Source organism: Protopterus annectens, chromosome 4.part0 (assembly GCF_019279795.1).
Source record: "Protopterus annectens isolate FY-2018-M chromosome 4.part0, PAN1.0, whole genome shotgun sequence".
Lineage (NCBI taxonomy): Eukaryota > Metazoa > Chordata > Ceratodontiformes > Protopteridae > Protopterus > Protopterus annectens.
Genome location: NC_056733.1, coordinates 1,795,733,608 through 1,795,753,515, shown reverse-complemented (window position 1 = coordinate 1,795,753,515; position 19,908 = coordinate 1,795,733,608). Strand labels below are relative to the sequence as shown.

At 40.0% G+C, this 19,908-nt stretch overlaps 1 protein-coding gene across 1 annotated transcript in view; it reads right to left on the bottom strand.

Moving 5' to 3' along the window:
* Window positions 1–19,908, bottom strand: part of FAM114A2 (family with sequence similarity 114 member A2) — a 1,115,082-nt gene that overhangs the window by 160,941 nt on the left and 934,233 nt on the right. Inside the window, exon 13 of the mRNA XM_044069930.1 lies at window positions 9,632–9,704. Within this exon, the coding sequence (XP_043925865.1) occupies window positions 9,632–9,704 (73 nt within the window). The remainder of the gene's footprint in view (window positions 1–9,631; window positions 9,705–19,908) is intronic.

Genomic DNA, 19,908 nt, shown 5'->3' with positions numbered 1-19,908 from the left:
CCTCATTATAAACACAAAGTACAGTTGTGTACACTTACCATAAATGTAGATGTTCCAGTGAATTCACTGTTGCAGTCATCACATTTGGGTTACCTGCTTGCAGTAGCCCTCAGTCGGCCTGATTATCAAAGTCTTGGGTCCTGCGTCGGCTGCTGTCTTATCTTCTGTGACGTCAGGTAGTCAGGGGTATAAAAGCATGCAGCCGACATCATTACATCAGTTTTTCTTTCCCCAGATGTCAGGTGCCCCCCTAATGGGAAGCAATTAAATAAATATATATATATATATATATATATATATATATATATACAAGGTTATACCTCCAACAAAAAAGCAAATACACCAAAAAGCTTTTAATCATAGTAAAGGACAATAGTGGTATAGCCAAAAAAAGTCAGGGGGCTGGAGGGAGGGTAACCAGGACTGCAACAGTGAATACACTCGAACATCTATATTTATGGTAAGTGTACACAAATGGATTATGTTCTTCGTGTTTCACTGTTGCAGTCATCACATCTGGGTAGATTCCCAAAGCTAAGAATGGGAGGAGGAATTTAGATAGCATTAGGACCAGCTATAAGGCCCTCCAAGACTGCAGTGGCAAAGCCAGCTCTGGATTTAGAGAAAGTTGGCAAATGGTAATGCTTGGTGAAAGTATGTACAGAACTCCACGTAGCAGCTTCTAGGATGTCTCTGGTAGGGACACCTCTGAGAAAGGCTGTAGAGGTAGATGCAGCCCTAGATGAATGGAGTCTAATCCCCTGAGGGATAGGTTTTCCATGGTGCTTATAGCAGAAATTAATGCAATGGCCTATCCATTTAGAAATGGTTTGCTTTGAAATAGCCTTCCCCTCTGCCCCTGCAGCAAATGCCACCAGCAGTTGTTCAGATTTCCTTTGAGGTTTAGTCCTGTACAAGTAAAATCTAAGTTGTCTGTGCACATCTAAGGAGTGCAGTATCCATTCCCTTTGTTCTGTGGATTAGAAAAGAAGGTTGGCAAATGATTGGATTGATTAAGAGCCACACTGGATACCACCTTGGCCATGAAGGAGGGAGTGGTCCTGATGGACACTCTGTCCACATGAAAGACGATGAAAGGCTCCACTGCCATAAGGGTCTGTAATTCAGATACCCTTCTTGCAGAAGTAATTGCTAAAAGGAAAGCTGTTTTCCAAGAAAGGAATTTTAACTCTGCAGTTGCAGCTGGCTCAAAAGGAGGAAGAGTGAGATTTTCCAATACAAAGTTAAGGTCCCAGGCTGGAGTTGGGGCTCTCCTGGGTAGTCTTAGGTTTTTGGCCCCTTTTAGGAACTGCTTGAGCAGTGGGTGAGAAAAGAGGGGTGGTTCTGTGTTGTAATGAGCCAAAATGGCTGAGGCGTGAATTTTGATGGAGGAAAAAGAAAGGCCCTTGTGAAACATCTCAGTTAAGTACTGAAGAATCTGAGGTAAATTGGGTGCTGCTGTGGCCATCCCTTGAGTTTGGTTCCAGGTACAGAATCTTTTACATTTTTCAGCATAAGATTTTCTAGTACTAGGCCTCCTTGCCTCCAAAATGACATCCAGCACTTGTTTACTGTGGGATGGTAATGGAGGGATTAGGTAATTAGCCAGGCTGCCAGGTTCAGGGTTTGAAGCTGGGGGTGCAGAATCTGGCTCTACAGCTGTGACAGCAGGATAGGGGTCTGAGGCAGGTGCCATGGGGCTAGCTGTGACACACTGTACAAGAGGGGGTACCGGTGTAGGCATGGCCAGTCTGGTGCAATCAGTATCATCCTTGTTTTTTTCCTGTTTGATCCTTAGTAGTACTTTGGAGAGGAGAGGCAGAGGAGGAAAGGCATAAACTGATAGCTTTTTCCAGCTGAAGGACAGAGCATCCACTTTCCAAGCTTGGTTGTGGGGAGTCCTTGTACAGAATTTGTCCAATTGGTAGTTCTGGGGGAGGCATAAAGGTCTATATCTGGGCTCCACCATTTGTTGATCAACATGTTGAAAGTCTTTGGTTCCAGTTTCCACTCGTGTGGGTCCATGACATTTCTGCTTAGCTCATCTGCCAGTGTATTTACTGGCAGAATTGAGTCTGTAGATGCACTTGGTAACTCAAGGCTGTGTTCCACAGAGCCATGGCTAGTCTGATGAGGGGGTAAGAATGGGTACCCCTGCTTATGTACCACATAACAGTGGTGTTGTCCATCTTTACCATTAATTGTCCTGGACGAATGTGGTCCTTGAAGGCTGTCAGAGCATTCTGTACAGCTAACATTCTTTTTGATTCATATGCAGGTGCATTTGACTTGGGTTCCATTTGCCCTGAATAAACTTCCCTGCCAGGTGAGCCCCCCATGCATAGTCTGATGTGGCTGTTAGGATTTGGGCAGCAGGGGGTAGAGTGAATGGTAGTCCCTTGTTTTGGTGGCAGTCCTCTGCCCACCAAAGGAATTCTAACCGTAGGCAAGGTATGATAGGATTCATTGCTTCTAGATCCTGAGAATGCTGAAACCATAGGCTTTTTAGATAACATTGTAGTTTCCTTATATGCAGTCTTGCATATGGAATTAGTATAATGCATGAGACCATGAACCCCCAAGTCTTGCAGAATTTGCCTTGCAGATAGGATTTTTGTGGCCACTAGTTTGAAGTAAGTTGCCAAATGAATTTGTTTCTCTGGCACAAGGAAAGCCATCTGGGAAGTTGTGTTCAAGCTTGCTCCCAGGAACATAACTTGTTGACAGGATACCAGATGTGATTTCCTTTTGCTTATGGTGTACCCCAGACAAGTTAAAACCTTCTGTACAAATGCCAGATGATTCAGAAGTATGTCCTGGCTTTCTGCCTGAATTAGACAATCGTCTAGGTATGGGTATATTTGAATATTTCTTTGCCTGCAAAATGCAATGACTGGAGCTAGGCACTTTGTGAATACCCTGGGCGCAGTAGATAAGCCAAAGGGCAGTGCAGAGAACTGATAGTGCATGTAGCCTGCTTTGAAGTGTAGGTATCTTCTGCAAGATTCCCTGACTGGGATGTGCAGGTAGGCTTCCTTTAAATCCAGTGTTGCCAACCAGGCATCTTGAATTTTGTTATCACCAAAACGGTGTTTAAGGTAGAAAGGTCCAGGATAGGATGCCATGAGTTGTCTTTTCTGGGTACCAGGAAAAGTCTTGAGTAGAAACCTTGTCCCTTTTCCTCTTCTGGTACTGTTTGAATAGTCTTTATGCTTAGGAGAGAGAGTACTTGCTTTTGAGCCTCTGCCCACTGATTTGGGGGTAGATCTGGCCAACCGTTTGGTGTTGGTAATGTGTGGAAGTGAAATCTGTATCCTTGGGAAACTATATTTAAAACCTATTTGTCCTGGGTAATGAGTTCCCAGTTTTTTGCCTGCAGAGCAATCTTTTCCCCTAAAGGAGCAGTCAGTTAAAAAGTGCTTGGAAGTTTTAAAATTAAGTCATTGAGACAGTTTACCATAGGGGGGAGTCTTACTACTCCCTGATTTGGAAGTGGGAGCCCCCCACTGCTTAGTCCTGTGCATACCCTGGGACTGAAACCTGGCTGTTCTGCTGGCTCTGGGTTTGGACTGAGAAGGCCTGGAAGAGGCAGGAAAGGACCAATTCTTAGAGGGCCAATGCCTACTAAATCTTGGCGGCTGTACTTGTAGGAAATCTTTAACAGTTTGCATAGAATTAGCTTTTTCCTCCATCTTTTTAAGAACTACTTCTGCTTTGTTGTCAAATAGGCAATCCTGATTTAAGGGAGCATCCAGCAATTTAGCTTTAACATGATCTGGCAAGGATTGCTCCTTAAGCCAAGCATGCCTTCTAAGTACAGACTCAGTGACAGCAGCCCTGCAGGATGCCTCTAGAGAATCAAAACCACATTGCAAAGTATGTTTTCCAACCTGTTCAGCAGAATGCATTAAATCCTGTAAATCCTTGTTTTCAGCACAATCAGGAATCAACATCATTTTCTGTTTAAGCAATCCAATAATATGCTGCTGATACTTTAACATATGAAAGTGGCAATTTAATGCCCTAATGACCAAGGTTGCAGAAGTTTATATCTTCTTACCCCATCTATCCAGCACCCTGGAGTCTCTATCAGAGGGGGTAGGATTTTTGGCAGTAGTAGCCTTAATGCCCTTGGGTCCCTGTGAAATGGTCTCAGGATCCACAGTAGGATTTTTAAAAAGGAACTTGTGAGAGTCAGGAACCCTGTAATATCTATCAGGTTTTCTGGGAGCAGGAGGTAAAGAGTCAGGGGCCAAGCTAGATTCCGAAAAGGCATCATCAACAATGTCTAGTACAGGAGGGATAGCTAAAGGCCTGTGCTGGGGCAGGAGTAAGAAATCCCTAAGCCTCTTTTTAGAATCAGAGTAATCCTGGCTTTCCCAATGAAAATGATCCAGGTTTCACCAAAAAATAAATCCTCTGGGGGGGAAGCAGAGGGAATAGAGTCCTCTGCATCAGAATCCTCATAAGTAGATAAGAATAAATCCTGGTCATCAGAGGAAACAGAAATTTCAGAATCCTGGTCAGAAGTATCATAAGCAAATTCAGTCCTAGGTCTCTTAGAGGGGGAAGGTTGGCTTCCCCTGATTAAAGCAATAAGGTCTTCAGCCATTCTTTTCATTTGTTTTTTAGGCATAGAGGCCTGACCATGCGGTCTGGGCGTCAGTTTTCTAGGCATGGTTCGAGTTTTAGGCCTTGAAGAAGAAGATAGCAGTGGTTTAATATGCTAGTCAGTAGGCCTGAATACACACTCAGAAGCCAGTGCCTGCACAGCGGCTCTGGACCCATCCAAGGTAGAGACATCCACAGGTTTCACAGTTGAAGCATCTCGCGGCATACTGGACTCCAAATGGGTCTCAGTAGAGGTCTGCGAATCTGAAGTGGAGGATATCAGGGGCTGCGAAAGTGCCTCACTGAGTACCGGCGAACTGGCGACTGGCTTAGGAGAAGCATCATCGGCAGCTTTGGACCTAGGCGGCCTGTCTCTGTCTTTATCTTTGCATTTTTTTGGAATGTCGGTAGTCGGATGGCTTACTGAAGACATATCTGGATAATTGAACCAATCACCAAAATATTTAAATATACCGACGATGAATAGTACGTTGCTTAAATAAGGCACAAAACCGACAGCGAATTGCGTCGTGGTCAGGGCCTAGGCAAGGAATACAGTACAAATGAAAATCTTTATGAGGTATTTGCTTTCCACAAGTAATACAATTACTGACTTTTACTGACATCAGTTTAGAGCAAGAAAAAGTTTCCCCAACGGGGTACTTAGCTTTAGTCGAAGACTTTGGTTCTGAAACTCAAAAATGAAAATTTCAGGAGTCGGCCGACTTGCACTTGCAAACTGCTTCTGCTTCGGGCACCGCATGGCAAGAAAGACTGACGTAATGGCATGGGCTGCATGCTTTATACCCCTGACTACCTGATGTCACAGAAGATGAAACAGCAACCGACGCAGGACCCAAGACTTTGATAATCAGACTGACTGAGGGCTACTGCAAGCAGATAACCCAAATGTGATGACTGCAATGGTGAAACACGAAGAACATCACTTTATTCATGATTTTAGCAGATACTACTAAATACACAAAGCGTTCTTTCTAGAATTACTAAATAACAAAAGGGCAAATGAAACATTTATTCACAGCATTTGGAGACTTGTTATTTTGAGACGGGATAATGACAATTCCTTAGGTTTATATTTCTGTGTCTGGTGCTTAGCTTATCACAGATACATTCTTAATTCATTCAGGTTGATTTAAAGAGGAAATGCAGTGCAAGGCTCTTCAGGGCAGTTAATTTAGTAATAGTATTCACTTATGAAACAAATATTTTCTGCCTGTGCTTATTTTCACTGAGAAGAAATTGGTTACCTGTACAGTAACGTACACTATCATCATTGCTGCCTCATACTAAATAAGTTCAATACATAATGTACAGTGATGTTGCAGAAACGATTATCCACTGAATAAAACACTCTGCAGCACTGAAAACACTAATAAAGCAAAAAAACAACAAACCTTATACAATTGCTTTGCATGTTAAACAACCAGCAACAATGGCATTGCAAGCTTCAGCCACATTTTAACTTTCCTAGATTCAAAGCACCATTCCACCTGAACTTGACAAAATGCCAACATCCATAAAAATCTATAAAAAACAAATAAATGTCTTCAACACATCATCTTCATCTTCTTTTGAACCGTTAACTAGGGATATCAAAGCAGTCCATTCTTTTGATTAAAAAGTTTTTGAAACAAAGTCGGAGGCATCCATTCCTGTACTGACTTCAGAGTTTGCAACATTTACTCTTCCCACTACAATACCCTAGTTCCTAGAAACGTAATGCCTCTCCATTTGTGTAAGAATAAAAAAATTATGGCAAGGAAACGCAAAAATAAAAATGGATTGGTCATACTGCAACTTTCTGATTGGTTATTATTTTGCACAGCAGGTGCATGATTGTTATTCACATGTGGTCATTGTTGTGTTTAATTAATTTGAGTTCGTTATTATGCTTCGTTTCTGTTTGGTAGAGGGAAATAATTATTTTATGATTAAACAGTCAGAAGGACAGTGAAAATAGTTTCTTGATATTACAGTCTTCTTATGTTGTCTATCATGGATGTGAACTAAACACTAATAAGCTGCAGTAGCTATTAGTGCTTAGTTCACGTCCATGATATACAATGTACGAAGACTGTAATATCAAAGAACTACTATTTTCACTGTCTTCCTGACTTTTATGAAGTAAAATGCTTAATTACAATAAGCACAGTACTAATAACATTAACTATGGGTTGGGGACCTCTCAATCTTTGTACAGCGTGGAAAAAAAAGAAAGGGCTTGAGTAAATAAAAATGTACACAGCTGTACAAAGAAAACTTACTTTTTGAATCGATAGTAGCCTTCTAGAAAGCAGAAAGGCTTTGCTACAATTTGACTTCTAACCCCACTCCTCCAATATGGATTAGACTAGTGTACACTTTTCTTTTATTGGGTTTTGTAAACTTTCCTGCTGTTTGACTTCCACTACCTGTAATATCACTGTTTCTCATACCAGGAAAACAGGTATATCTGTTTCCATTATGCTATCCCAGCAAAACACCACCAGCCATGTTTGCTCACTAAACAGACACACACTAAGTAATTTGGCAACATTTCTCCTCAAAATTTCAAAATACATTTTCAGGAGATGTACCATTTCAACACAAGGATTATAGTTGCACAGGCAGACTGATACACAACTAATATACTAGTAACATCACCACCCAAAGACTGACACACTGGTGATGGTGATGATCTCAGCCATAAATTAAAATTGTAAATAAACATAAAAAAATTGGGAATTATAGAGGCCACTCGGAAATTCGTGGCACCCCATTATTTTGCCCTCAAAACCAGTAAATACCAAGGATTCGGTATGGTTGAGAGGTATGCTGACTGTAATCAAGAATTTTACCTGTACAATTGTTGTATGATTCATGTCATGTCCTATTTACAAGCCATGCAGCTATCCATCTTATCAACTGTACATCAATACCTACTCTCCTTTCTCTTAAAGATAGGTTTAATAACTGCATGTCTCCAATCTTGAGGAGTCTCCCCACATTTATACAACATAGTAAATAAAAGATACAATGGCACTGCAAGTTCTTACTGAATTGCTCTTAGGTCATTACTAATTCTGTCTCCTCCCAATGGTCCAGTTTGCATAGTTATTTTTCAGTATACTCTAATCTGATTTCAGTATTGGTGGTTACCTGGATGCCACTAGGACAATTTATCACCTTCTTTGTGGAGCCAAATTGTTTTACATAAGATTTTGTAACTACATCTACAATCTGTTTTGTATGAGAATAAAATTTAGAACTTACAGTGTATCAACTTGTACTTTATTCATTCCACATCTTATGTATCTATAAAATGGTTTCTTATTATGCTCAATATCTTTATATAAAATGTCTTCAAATATTTCTTGATCTTGTCGTACACTATGCTTAATTTGTTTGTCCAGCTTGTTTATTTCATTATCAAAGTTGTAGTTACACTTCTTTATTAATTTCTTATATCTTTTGTGTCTCACCCTAATCAGGTATCTTGTTCTTATGGAAATATACCCCCCCCCGACCCCGATGTTGTTTGCCTAGATCCTGATGTTAAACATTTTTTTGATTTTTTTTTCATTCAAACAATTTCTCTTTCAAAACTCTCCACATTCCTTCTGCAATTTTTTCCATTGAGCCCATCACTTCAATTAGTTTTACATAATCTGTAATTAATCTTCTGTGTATTGCTTTAGATTTCAGTTTGGGAGAATTATCTACCAACAAGTTAACCTTTATAACCCCATGTTCACTGCACATCAATGGTAGTAAAACCTGACATGAAATAACAGTAACTTATTTAGGAACACAAACAATGTCTAGTATGTTCTGTTCCCTTGCAGGCTTTTCTTTACAATCTGAAGCAACTGTTGTTCCTGAACATACATTGTGAATAATTTCCTTACTAATGTTGGTGAATCAATATTATACCAGTCTGTTTCGGGTAAATTTATGTCCCCAGCCACTATTATTCTTCCTTCCTGAGTTTTATGGAAAAAAATTTTGAATTCCCCTAGGTCATCAGCACTTGACTTTGGTGATCTATACACTCCAACAATTGTTATATGTTCCAAGATTGTCTTTACTATCACAGTTACATAATCTGTAGCATTTGTGTTGTCTCTGAACATGTAAAACACAGGTCTCATTACTGTCTTTAGTCCCCATTATAACACCTCCACCTGATATTTTGTTAAAATGTCTGTTACAGTAAAAACATTTACACCCTGACAGAACTGGTTTTCAGTCATTGTACTTTAATCATGTTTTGCAAGCTATAACATCAATTTTGTGGGAAAATAGCAAATTTTCAAAAAAAAAACACTTCATTATTAATAGTCTTTGATCCTCCATGAAAAATATTCTGAAGACAGTTACATCAGCCTGCCTCTTGACATTCCCTGACTTCTGGGATAAATTTGTTTCTATTCTACCTGTTGTTGTTGTTTGTCTTTCGGCTTTTAGAGGTCGCCACAGCAGAACTCCGGCCCGCTAATGATTGGCAGTTTTTTTTTTTTTTTTAATGGTGTCGAGTTGCCAGCCCAACCTTCAAGAAGACATGCCCATTCAACGCATGTCTTTCGAACACCCACTCGACCGTGGGGAGGATATGCAGACTCCACACAGAAGGCACTCCCAACCCAAGCCGTACAGAGAATAATCATTTTCCACACTCTACTATCTCCAGTTTTAATACTTTGCCATTCTGCCACAGTTTTGTCAGAATGAACACTTTTTGCCAGTATGATTGCATCTTTACTAATACAGGTCCTGGCTGCTTTCTCATGGCCAGGATTGCAGTATACATATGAAGCGCCTTTCAATTAACTAATTGTGCCATGGAATACAAGCCCAGCTGCTTATCTGTGGTTTTGTAAAACTAACACAGTCTGGCTTATTGCTAGAGAGTGTTACAATAGAAACTCTAACAGCTATTAAATAACATTCAAATGAATAACACTAGATATGCACAAAGGTGGTGCTATGCAAGTAATTTTTTAGAAAGCAATGCCCTTACCCCACTTGTTGTCAAGCAAGATGTAAACTGCTTGGATAAGGCAGACACTTCTTTACATAACATGATGGTCATTCTGCAGAAAGAAAAATAAGTCTATTAAGCTAGTATGTAAGCTAGCATATATGTAAGTTAAAATGCATGAATTAACAAGCAACAGCAACTACAGTGTTAAAAAAATATTTAGGACCGAACACTAAGCAACCATGCTGCAACACCACACATGGTTGTAATCCACTTTATAATATACAATCAACAAACATAAATGTACAATGGATATAGACTAGTGTTAAAATAAGTCCTAATTTCTATGATTTAACCAGACAGCTAATAACATAAGAAGCATACAATGTTTTGGATGTAGTTAGTCTTTGCTGGCTCAAATCCACTCAGACAGAGATATCTTCTTTACAGGCATAATTGCAGTTTTATTTTTAGTCAAGTTTGATGTTTACCAAGATACATGTTTTCAGCTGGTGGCAGCTAACTATAACAACCATGTTAAGTAATGAACAAAAAGCAATAGCATCCTTGGTATGGAGCCTGATGCACACTTTTTCCTTCAGACTCACAACATTAGCTTATTATAACCTCTGAAGATGGGATATGAAGTGATATTAAACAATGCAAATGCTATATCACTTACACTACTTAAGTTAAATGCTGTGTGCCTAGATGTACCAGTAAGAATGATCCACCTTTATTTCTGGACATATCTAGAAAAATCAATAATTGGAATTCTTTGGTGCGTTTGCACTGCTTTTTATGAAATATGTTGTAGACATATACAATACAAAAAAGACAAACACAAAATCAAGAAACTAAAATGTAAAGCAAACATCACTGACTTCATAATTATCAAGATCAGTAAGTTATTTGCAGGACAGTAGATATGACAGGGTACTCACCATAACCACACAAGTTCAAGTAAAAAATCACTGCTGCAGGACAGTCATAAAGATGAATGGGACAAAGCCAAAGGCAGACATAAGTGACAGCTCTTGAAAGCAGTCAGGATATCTTTCTGAGTACAAGTTTAGATATTGCTTCATGGTCTTAAGCAGTAAGCCCTAATGCTCTTGCATGCCCACTTACAGACATATGAAGCACAAACCCACATCAGGATTCCTAAAAGCAAAGACTAAAACTATAAATACAATTCTAGAAAATGATTATAAAGGGTAAATGCACATTCTAAAGCTAAGCAACCCCACCCCCAAAAAGGCATACACTGGATAAAAGTCAATATAAAACTGAAATGGCAACTGTTAGCTATACTTATCCAGGGGAAGAAGGGCAACAGCCCATCTGGTAGTAGTGGTCCTTCCACTCAAACATCTACAGCTGTGATAAGAACTCTCAAGAACTGCACTATGTCCATCATAAGAACCATAATGTAGGACCAAAGAGTACCAAACAGTGCAGAACCTTACCATGGAGAAGTGAATGACCTACAACATGCCATGCAAGACTGCAGTGGAAAAACCTGCCCTACTGGTAGCCATGGCATATAACATGTATTTACCAAGAGATATCCTAACAAATGCCCTAGGCAGATACATTTCTGAATAAAGCAGTGGTATCACCTAACTTAAGTGGGCCCTGATTTGCTCAGTCAATATACTGTAACACACTGCACAGTAAAACCTGACACATATTGTTAACCAGATGGAAAGAGTTTGCTTAGTTACTGGGTATCTTTGCAAATCTGCTATGAGAGAAACAAAATGTGTTTGTGTGTGTGTGAAACAATCAATCTTGCTGGTGTAATTTCTCGCTTGTCTACGTACATTCACAAAGGAAAAATTCCTCTCTTGTTTTAGGCACGAAGGTAGAAAACTACTAACTGAACTGACAAAAAAAAATTCATAAACTATGTTAGGCATACGAAAGGGTTATTCATTGAGATGCATATATTAAGGAGGATAAAGTTCCCTACACATCAGAGCTTGCAGCTTACGGATCTGTATGGGTAAAGTAACTACAACCAGTAAAAAAAAGTCTTCCATCATATGTATATGAGTTAAGTTACCTTTGCAAGTTCAAATGGAAGCAGGGCCATTTTTTATGCGACTATGACCCATTCCACAAAGGGGATATTGGATAAGATAGGTTGTCACGATGAACAGTAGACTTTATCAGTGTTTCACAGCTATGTTTAAAAGTAACAGGATGCTCCAGTGGGATGAAGGCAGAGATAGTTGAAAGGTGTACATTAATACGGCAGTATGTTGCTTAAACATGCCTAAAGGGGCTTAAGGATTTTTTTAAATTTATTTAACTGGGTAAACCTACTGGACACCAGTGTCCTTGTTCGGGGCTGATGCAAGAGAACTACCTGCTTAAGTGACTTGCTCAGAGTCACACAGTAGGCAGAGGTCAAATCAAACCTTGTATGTTCGGTACAGGAAGCAGTCTGTTAATAGTTCAGAGCCTTAATCCTCTGTACTAACTGCCAGACTTGAGGAATGGGACACCCTCAAGAATTCAAGTATATCTTTTGATAAATAAGCTTTTCCATATATATGAAGAATAAAGGTGGCTGTAAGATATCAAACATACTAGATGAGGTAATACAAAAATCACAAAACAAAAGCCATTTATAATCCACTACACCTCAGCAATATGTCTTCTAGGGAATAACACTGAAAATGCATTTTCTTTCTATATCCTTCCAGATCCACCAATTAAACACCTAACAATATTACTATAATTTTTATTAAGACATACATTAATTTCAGACATTTTAAGCAGTAAAGTGCAAGCTACAGTACCTATAACGTGTAACATGCTTCAAACATAATACAAAATTGTGTTGTATTGCTTATACAGTATGAATGATAATATAAGAATTTGTAATAAACACAAATCATATAAGTAAAGCAAAGCGTCAGCTATATAGTATCATTTTTAAATAAATATCATCATCATTATCAGCCCCCCTTTTACCATTTTTATCTACATGGGGTCGGGGTATCGTGTTAACTGCTGCCAACTCTCTCGATTCAATGCTACACTCCTGCCTTCTTCAACATTCATGCCTGACTGTCACAGATTTTTCATACAATCCATTCACCTCTTTGTTGGACATCCTTGCTTCCTCTTGCCTTCTTCCTGTTTGTCCCAAATCTTCCTCACCAGATTGTCTTCTGCTTTTCTGCACATCTCCAAACCACCGTAATCTGTTCTCTTTGATCTTTTCTGCAATTGGAGCTTCTTTGGCTTCTGTTCTTATGTCCTCATTTCATCATCTATCCCACAATGTGCATCCTACCACCTTTTTCAGGCACTTCACTTCCATTACCTGTAGCTTCTGCCTTTACTGCCCAGGTTTCTGTACCATACAGTAGTACTGGTCACACCACTGTCTTGTACACCTTATTTTTTCGCTTCCTTGGCATTCTACTGTCATAGATTACACCTGATACTCTACACCAGTTGGCTACAGGCTCTCTGACTCTAGCTTTGACCTCTTCATTCAGACTTTCCTTCTCTTCAACCACCCCTCCCAGATAATTGAAGCTGTTTACCTGTTCCACTATCTTCCCTTCCATCTCTATTCTCAGCTTCTTCTGATTGTTCCAATTTGCTGCCATTACCACCATCTTATCTGTGCTTAGTTTCATCCCATGTGCCTTCAGTTTTGCATTCCATTCTCCTATCCTTTGCTGAAGTTCTATCTCAGAGTCAGTCTGTAATGCCACATCATCTGCATACAGCAACTTTGTTGATCTGTCCCCACAGACCTGTCTGCTAATATAGTCCATCACCAGTATGAATAGCAGTGGGCTCAGAGCTGAACCTTGGTGTTCACCCACTCTCACTGGGAACCCCTCTGTGAGACCAAACATTGTTTGTACTTGAGTCATTGTGTCCTTGTATATAGCCTGCACTAATTCCACTAATAAATATGTAAATCTGCATATATGCTAAAAATACTTCATAAAAACAAAAGCGCCTAAAGATCTTAAAATGCATAACATTATAAGTAAACAGCTACATTAAAAATGTAAACTAACTTAAAAGCTTATTAAGATTTGTAACAAGAATTTCATGTTTAGTTTGGCATTTAAGCCTTCAGTGAAATTTTGTTTGAATTTTAAATATATACTTACCTTCCACTTATATAAAATTCCTCCAAATATTTCCTCCTCAATGGCTACTGATGTAGCTGTTGTCTTAGCTATACTGGGGAAGGGAGGCAGCTCTGGCTCACTACATGGGTAGCTCTTAGTGACATCACTAGGTGCTCACCTAGTGGACTTCTGGGCCAGCTGACCCCACAGTCGTAGTGTACTAGGAAACCAAGGGGAACATTTTTATTTATTTTATTTATCCTTTGTTGACCTAGTTAGTCCCACTAGGCTTGTGGCCTCTTTTCAGGGGAGACCTGAGGTGGTATTTACGCTACTAGGGGAAATTTGGCCAGGACTTTGGGGAACTTCCCCTACTCTTTTCATTAGGTACCATTTGATCTTTCCCATCCAGCTGAGTTACCACCAACTCAAGCAGATAGGGCCTTGGTTTAACACGCCTCATCTGAAGGATTGTGTGGAGGTATGCCTTCTCTTAGGAGGCAGTGACTGTGGGTTTGGAGGAGTCAAGGGGGGAAAGGGCGCACTCAAGGGCAGAAGATAGTATGTCTCCAGAAGCAGCAAGCTGGCACACACCACATTACTCAACTCTTGCCAGAAAATGGAGCCTAGATAGGGATTCTCTGGCCTGAACAAATGGGCCATAGGGCTCTTGTCTAGCCCAAGAATATCCTACTCATATTCTGCTGGAATAAATTGGACAAGTGGGTGAAGAAAAGTAGGCAAAGTCCTGAGGGGGTGAGCAAAAAACATCATTTTATGAAATTACTCCCCTTCAGCTATTTGAATTTCTTGGCCATCCCACTGTACTCCAAACAGCCAGAATACTAACTGCCCATCCCCTTCCAATCTATCTCACTCTTTTAAAATTAGTGGTTCTCCCCTTAGACTGCTAGAGTTTATCCCCTCATTCATACCTAACTCCTTGGTGTACACTGCAGCTCTTAGGATATTAATCCATTTTTTTTCCATCTTACCTCCAAAATATGCAACATCTAGTTAAAGACCATCAATTATTGGAGAGCCCGCATTCTGCATCTCAGTAGTTATCTTGGGATTAGTGCTCCTGGAGAGAGAAGCAGCACAGGGACCTTATTTCCTGAAGACTTCTGATCAACAGAAAGCCGGATAACTGTTCATAGGTGCCAGCTTGGAATTTATGCTTATATTTTGTTCCTGGTGAGAGAAGAAGCAGGGGGCACTGATTCCTGACCATATCTGCTTCGTCTAGTTGTTATTCAAGGAATCTACCAGGAAACGCTTACAACAAACCTACATACCCCTGCATCATCTCGGACAAGATCAACACTCAGACAAGATCAACAAAGAGCTTGTGGCCTGCTTTTCAACTTGTGATTGGTGCTACTGTTTTTCTTCTAGTGAAAGAAGAAGCAAAGGGGTATTGTATCCCAGCAGTGTGAAATAGTGAGACCAGCACTAGTACAAGTCAGGCAGTAGCTAATCAGGTGAATACCCTCTTTTCATCTTTCCTGACAAAGCTAATTCTTTCTTTTCAGAAAGTACTGCTTGATTTGATGATAACATAACTTTGGAATATCTCCATAAATACTCCATCCATAAATTGTGAGGGTCTACTTATTAGTTTCCCCTCAAGTGTTTGGCAATGCCCTGTATAGATGCAGACACCTTGAGCTGACATTTTTCCTGTAAAAGCACCCTTGAAATTTCACCTATACCTAGCTGTAAACAGGGCAACTAGTTTGTAGTGATATGCACTGCCCCCAGAGTTGTAAACTAGATACTCCTGACATTAGTTTATATTCTCACTGCAACATTCTAATCAATAAAAAAGGTTCTGTTGACATTGATATGAACTTTCTCACGATCTCCTTTACCAGCTTGGATATGAACAACCTGAGGCACTCTAGAAATTGCCTGTTTACAGACAACCTGATAATTCTCAAACAAAGTGATATGGCATGTGAAAGATGTACTTACACAATGTCACTGGAAGCAAAGCTCTTGCATAAAAGCACACCTAATGTAAATTAGGTTATTAGAAGTACATATGCTCTACATATCACACACAGTTCAAAGCAGACACGTAGAACACATATGCTATGGCACTTAAATGTAAACTTCCTAAATCCCAAAGATCTCCTAGATGAAGTACACAACAAATACCCTCAGCTGCCCAGAAAGCACTCTTTCAAAACAACACCCACATCAACATATACAGCCACATCTCAAAGAGTCTCAGCTTCTAAACCCATATGGCATGCCACCATACAATCTAACATTCTGTTCATTGGAGATTACACTGTGAGACACATGGATGTCCCTCTTGCCAGGCTGAGTAAGGAGAAAGTGACAGTTTATCAGAGGCCATTATTCTCCACATTACATACACATTGAGGTCATTGGACTACAAGTACCAGTATGACTCAGTCATAGTCCATCTGGTTGCAAATGACTTGGGACATACCTCCCTAGACTATGTGAAGAGAGACATAATGGAGATCTAGGAATGTGTGTCCCCAGCTGTTAGGAACTTAGCACTGAGCAACATTTTACCTCCTCCAAGAATGATGTCACAAAATGAACAGAAGACAACTGAGTTTAGTAATTGGCTTAGTTTCTGATGTCATTGTAAGGGGTTGCAATATTTGCCAGCAGGGAAGGAGATGGTCAACAGACAATGCTGCTTTTCCAGGAATGGTCTGCACCTCTCCCCACTAGGCTTTTGAATATTAGCTAAAACATTGTCCTCCCCATTGTGGCTTTTTAAGCAATGCCAAACTGAAAGTACTTCCGACATAGGAAATCTAAAGGTGTTACTGCTTAGTGCCATGAGTCCACATAAGAAATTCCACTCCCTACAAACTCTCCTCAGCATAGAGATTGCTGACGTCTCTGCAGTCACTAAGACATGGTTTAAAACCACAGAGAGAAAGGCTATAATGCCTTTCACACATTTAGATCAGCTACTACCCAGACAAGGATTAAGGAAGAGGTGTCTTGATTTACATCAAAAATAAATAAACCTCAATGCTGGTCAAACAACAGAATGCACCCAAGCTTCTCCACATTCAAATCACCACAGGCAAAATTCCACACCACTTCCTTGCAAGCTATATGATCCAGAAAAGTGATAACATGATTTTAAGCTTATTGGAAGCACTCACCATCTAATCCAATACCATATTCATAGGTGACTTTAATTACCCCACTATTAACTGGGAATTATATAAGACACCAAACATGCAGGCATTGAGATCCCTGGATTTTGCAAACACAAATCCCCTAAAGCAGATTGTCAATACACTGACCATGGGAGCAAACATACTGGATCTGGTCCTCACTAACAATGCAGAGTGCTGCACACCCCCTAGTGCAAAGCCTTCCTTGGTAAGGTCAAACAACAAAATGGTCTCCTTTGAAGTAAAATAAAGCCCAGAACCCCAGCTAATTCTGGAATGTTCAGGAATTACTCTAAGGCTAACTTCGTACTATTAAGTGATAACCTGGAAAAATTTCAAACCCTACACTGAACTGTTCACAGAAACCCTATACAAGCATGTTAACAGTTTGGTAGACAGCTGTACTCACCAGGAAGAAGTAGAGAACTAACTTAAAAAAAAAAAAAAAAACAGACCTCTGGAGGAATCACATCGGCATTATTTTGTATACCAGAAGGAAGAAAATCGTAGCAAAAATTAGGACTCATAACATTCATCACAGCACTCTCATCAAACTAAACAAACAACTCAAGGGACAAATTAAGTCCACCAATGCCAAATTTGAGGTAAACTTGGCCTCTCAGGCCAAGGACAACTACAAGGCATTCTTTAGCTATGTTTGCAACCTCATAGGCAATACACAATTGTTTGCAGAGCTCATTGTTAATAGAGCTACCTATACTGAGCAAGAAGATATAGCAAACTTACTGACAGACATATTCAGCTCTAACTTTACCTCTTTCTCACCTTCAACTTCCCTTCAGGAAACACCATCAAATATAACTACCCCTGCTATCACTAGGAAACAGGACCTCAATGCTCTCTCTCAAGCCAAGAACACTGCATCAAAGGGTCCAAACAATATCCCAGGATGTTTTCTAAACAGCATGAAACATGACCTATCAGGCACTCTGGAATTGCTGTTTAACTGTATCCTCCAAACATGCTTCGTGCCTCAAGAATGGAAAACAGTTATCAGTCATCCCCCTGCACAAAAGTGGACCATCTAGAGAACCTGGAAACCACAAATCCATAAGTTTCATAACTCTCATATACAAAGCCATAGAAAGAATCATCACTGAAAGGATCAATAATGACACAGGAAACCTCCAAACACTGGACACAACCCAATTTGGTTTTGTCAAGGGCAGGTCATGCCTAGTGAACCTGGTGGACTTAATTGAGAAGGTCAACAAAGTAATGGATGAGGGAAAATGGTTCACACTGCCTACCTTGTCCTGGCCAGGGAATATGACACAATACCCAACTCAGGCATTGTTGATAAACTCAACAGGTAAGGTATAAACCATTATGTCACCTTGGTGGGTAGCCAGTTGGCTCTTAGTCAGGACCCTGAAAGTTTGAATTGGGGAGTCCACCTCTACAAAAGACACCTGTCACAAGTGGCATCCCCTCAGGAATTGGTCCTGGGACTGCTCCTTTTTGACATTTACTTCTCTGAAATCAAGGCAAATGAATGTGCAGATCATGGCAAATTAGGAGCAGTCACAGAATTTGCCACCAACACTAATGCTCTTCAAGAAGGACTGACACAGGCAAATAACGTTTGTCAGAGCCATGGACTAAAATTAAATGCCCAGAAATGCATAACATTATCACATGGGAAGTTATCCACCCCTGGTAACTGTCAAATTGACAACACACTCCTAACAGTTGACCGAGTAGACAAGGACCTGGGGACATATAGTATGAAGACAGTAATCTAGCCTTTGACCATCACGTGTGCACTGTAGTGAGGAAATCATTCTATGTTGTAAAACTTATAAACAAAGGTATGGCATCTAGGTCCAAGAAAGTCATTGTTCCACTATATTCAGCATTCATTAGACCTATCGTTCAGTATAGTGCTCCCTTTGGTATGCACCTTACCAGGCACATCCAACAATTGGACGTCCAATCCTCACTAAAAGAATAGAGGGCATAAGTAACATGTCCTGTATAGACCGCCACAAAGCCCTATCCCTGTATTCTGTCTCCTACAAGCTGTTGATTGGGAGATCTATGCCTGGCATATAAGGCATTGTCAGATCCTTACCATGGCGAATCTTTTGCATACCTGCAAAACAAACATCACCAGAATTACCAGTTATAAAGATTTAAACCTTGCCTGTGATACAAATAGGACCTGATGGGGAGACAGATATGTATCCCAGAGACTACTGCTTCTCTGGAACAAGCTCCCCATCCATGTGAAACAGAGTTCCTTCCCTAACCCAATTCAAGTGCAATCTGAACAACTGGATGGGGAACAGGAAATTCACCCCAATTTGTCACTTATGTCTCTAATGGACACAGGTAGCCTGTAAATGGTTCATCTCTCAGGCCCATGCTTGTAAATGTTTCATCTCCCAAGCCTATGCTTACACTTATCAAGGGTAACAGAACTTGTCAGAGATTTGGGATGCATGGCTAGGCTTAAAAATGCACCAGTGGTCGTTAGGCTAGTATATACCTATAAACTTACGAGTATATTTCCTTTTTTTATTGGATGGTTTAGTAAGTACTATAAACTTAAATGTAGAAACACTTCCATTATGTACACTCAAAGTGCTGTGCCATTTTACATACTCTCTTTCTAAACATGCCTGAGATGCTCCTGAAGCTGAAATAATCTCATTTATTCAGCTATGTGAACACGTAATGGCATAAGTAACATCTGAGGTCAAACATGCAAAAAAACTGTTTAAAATGTGATGGCTACCACTTATTTTAACATCTTTAGCTATCACAAACTGTGTTCTCATATCTACTTACTGTATACATTTAAGAAACAATAAAACATGGGAGACCACATAAAATATTAGCTCCATTAATAAGAAAATAGAAGTTATGTTCTTACCATAACGTTCCATGTTAGTTGTCTTTTTCTCGCCTTCTTCTTGCTGGATGGGTTCGGAGCCGACCTCGCTCCGACTGCCACTCTAAAAGCTCGAGAGTTGGTTCCACCGGCTCGAGGCTCTCCTTA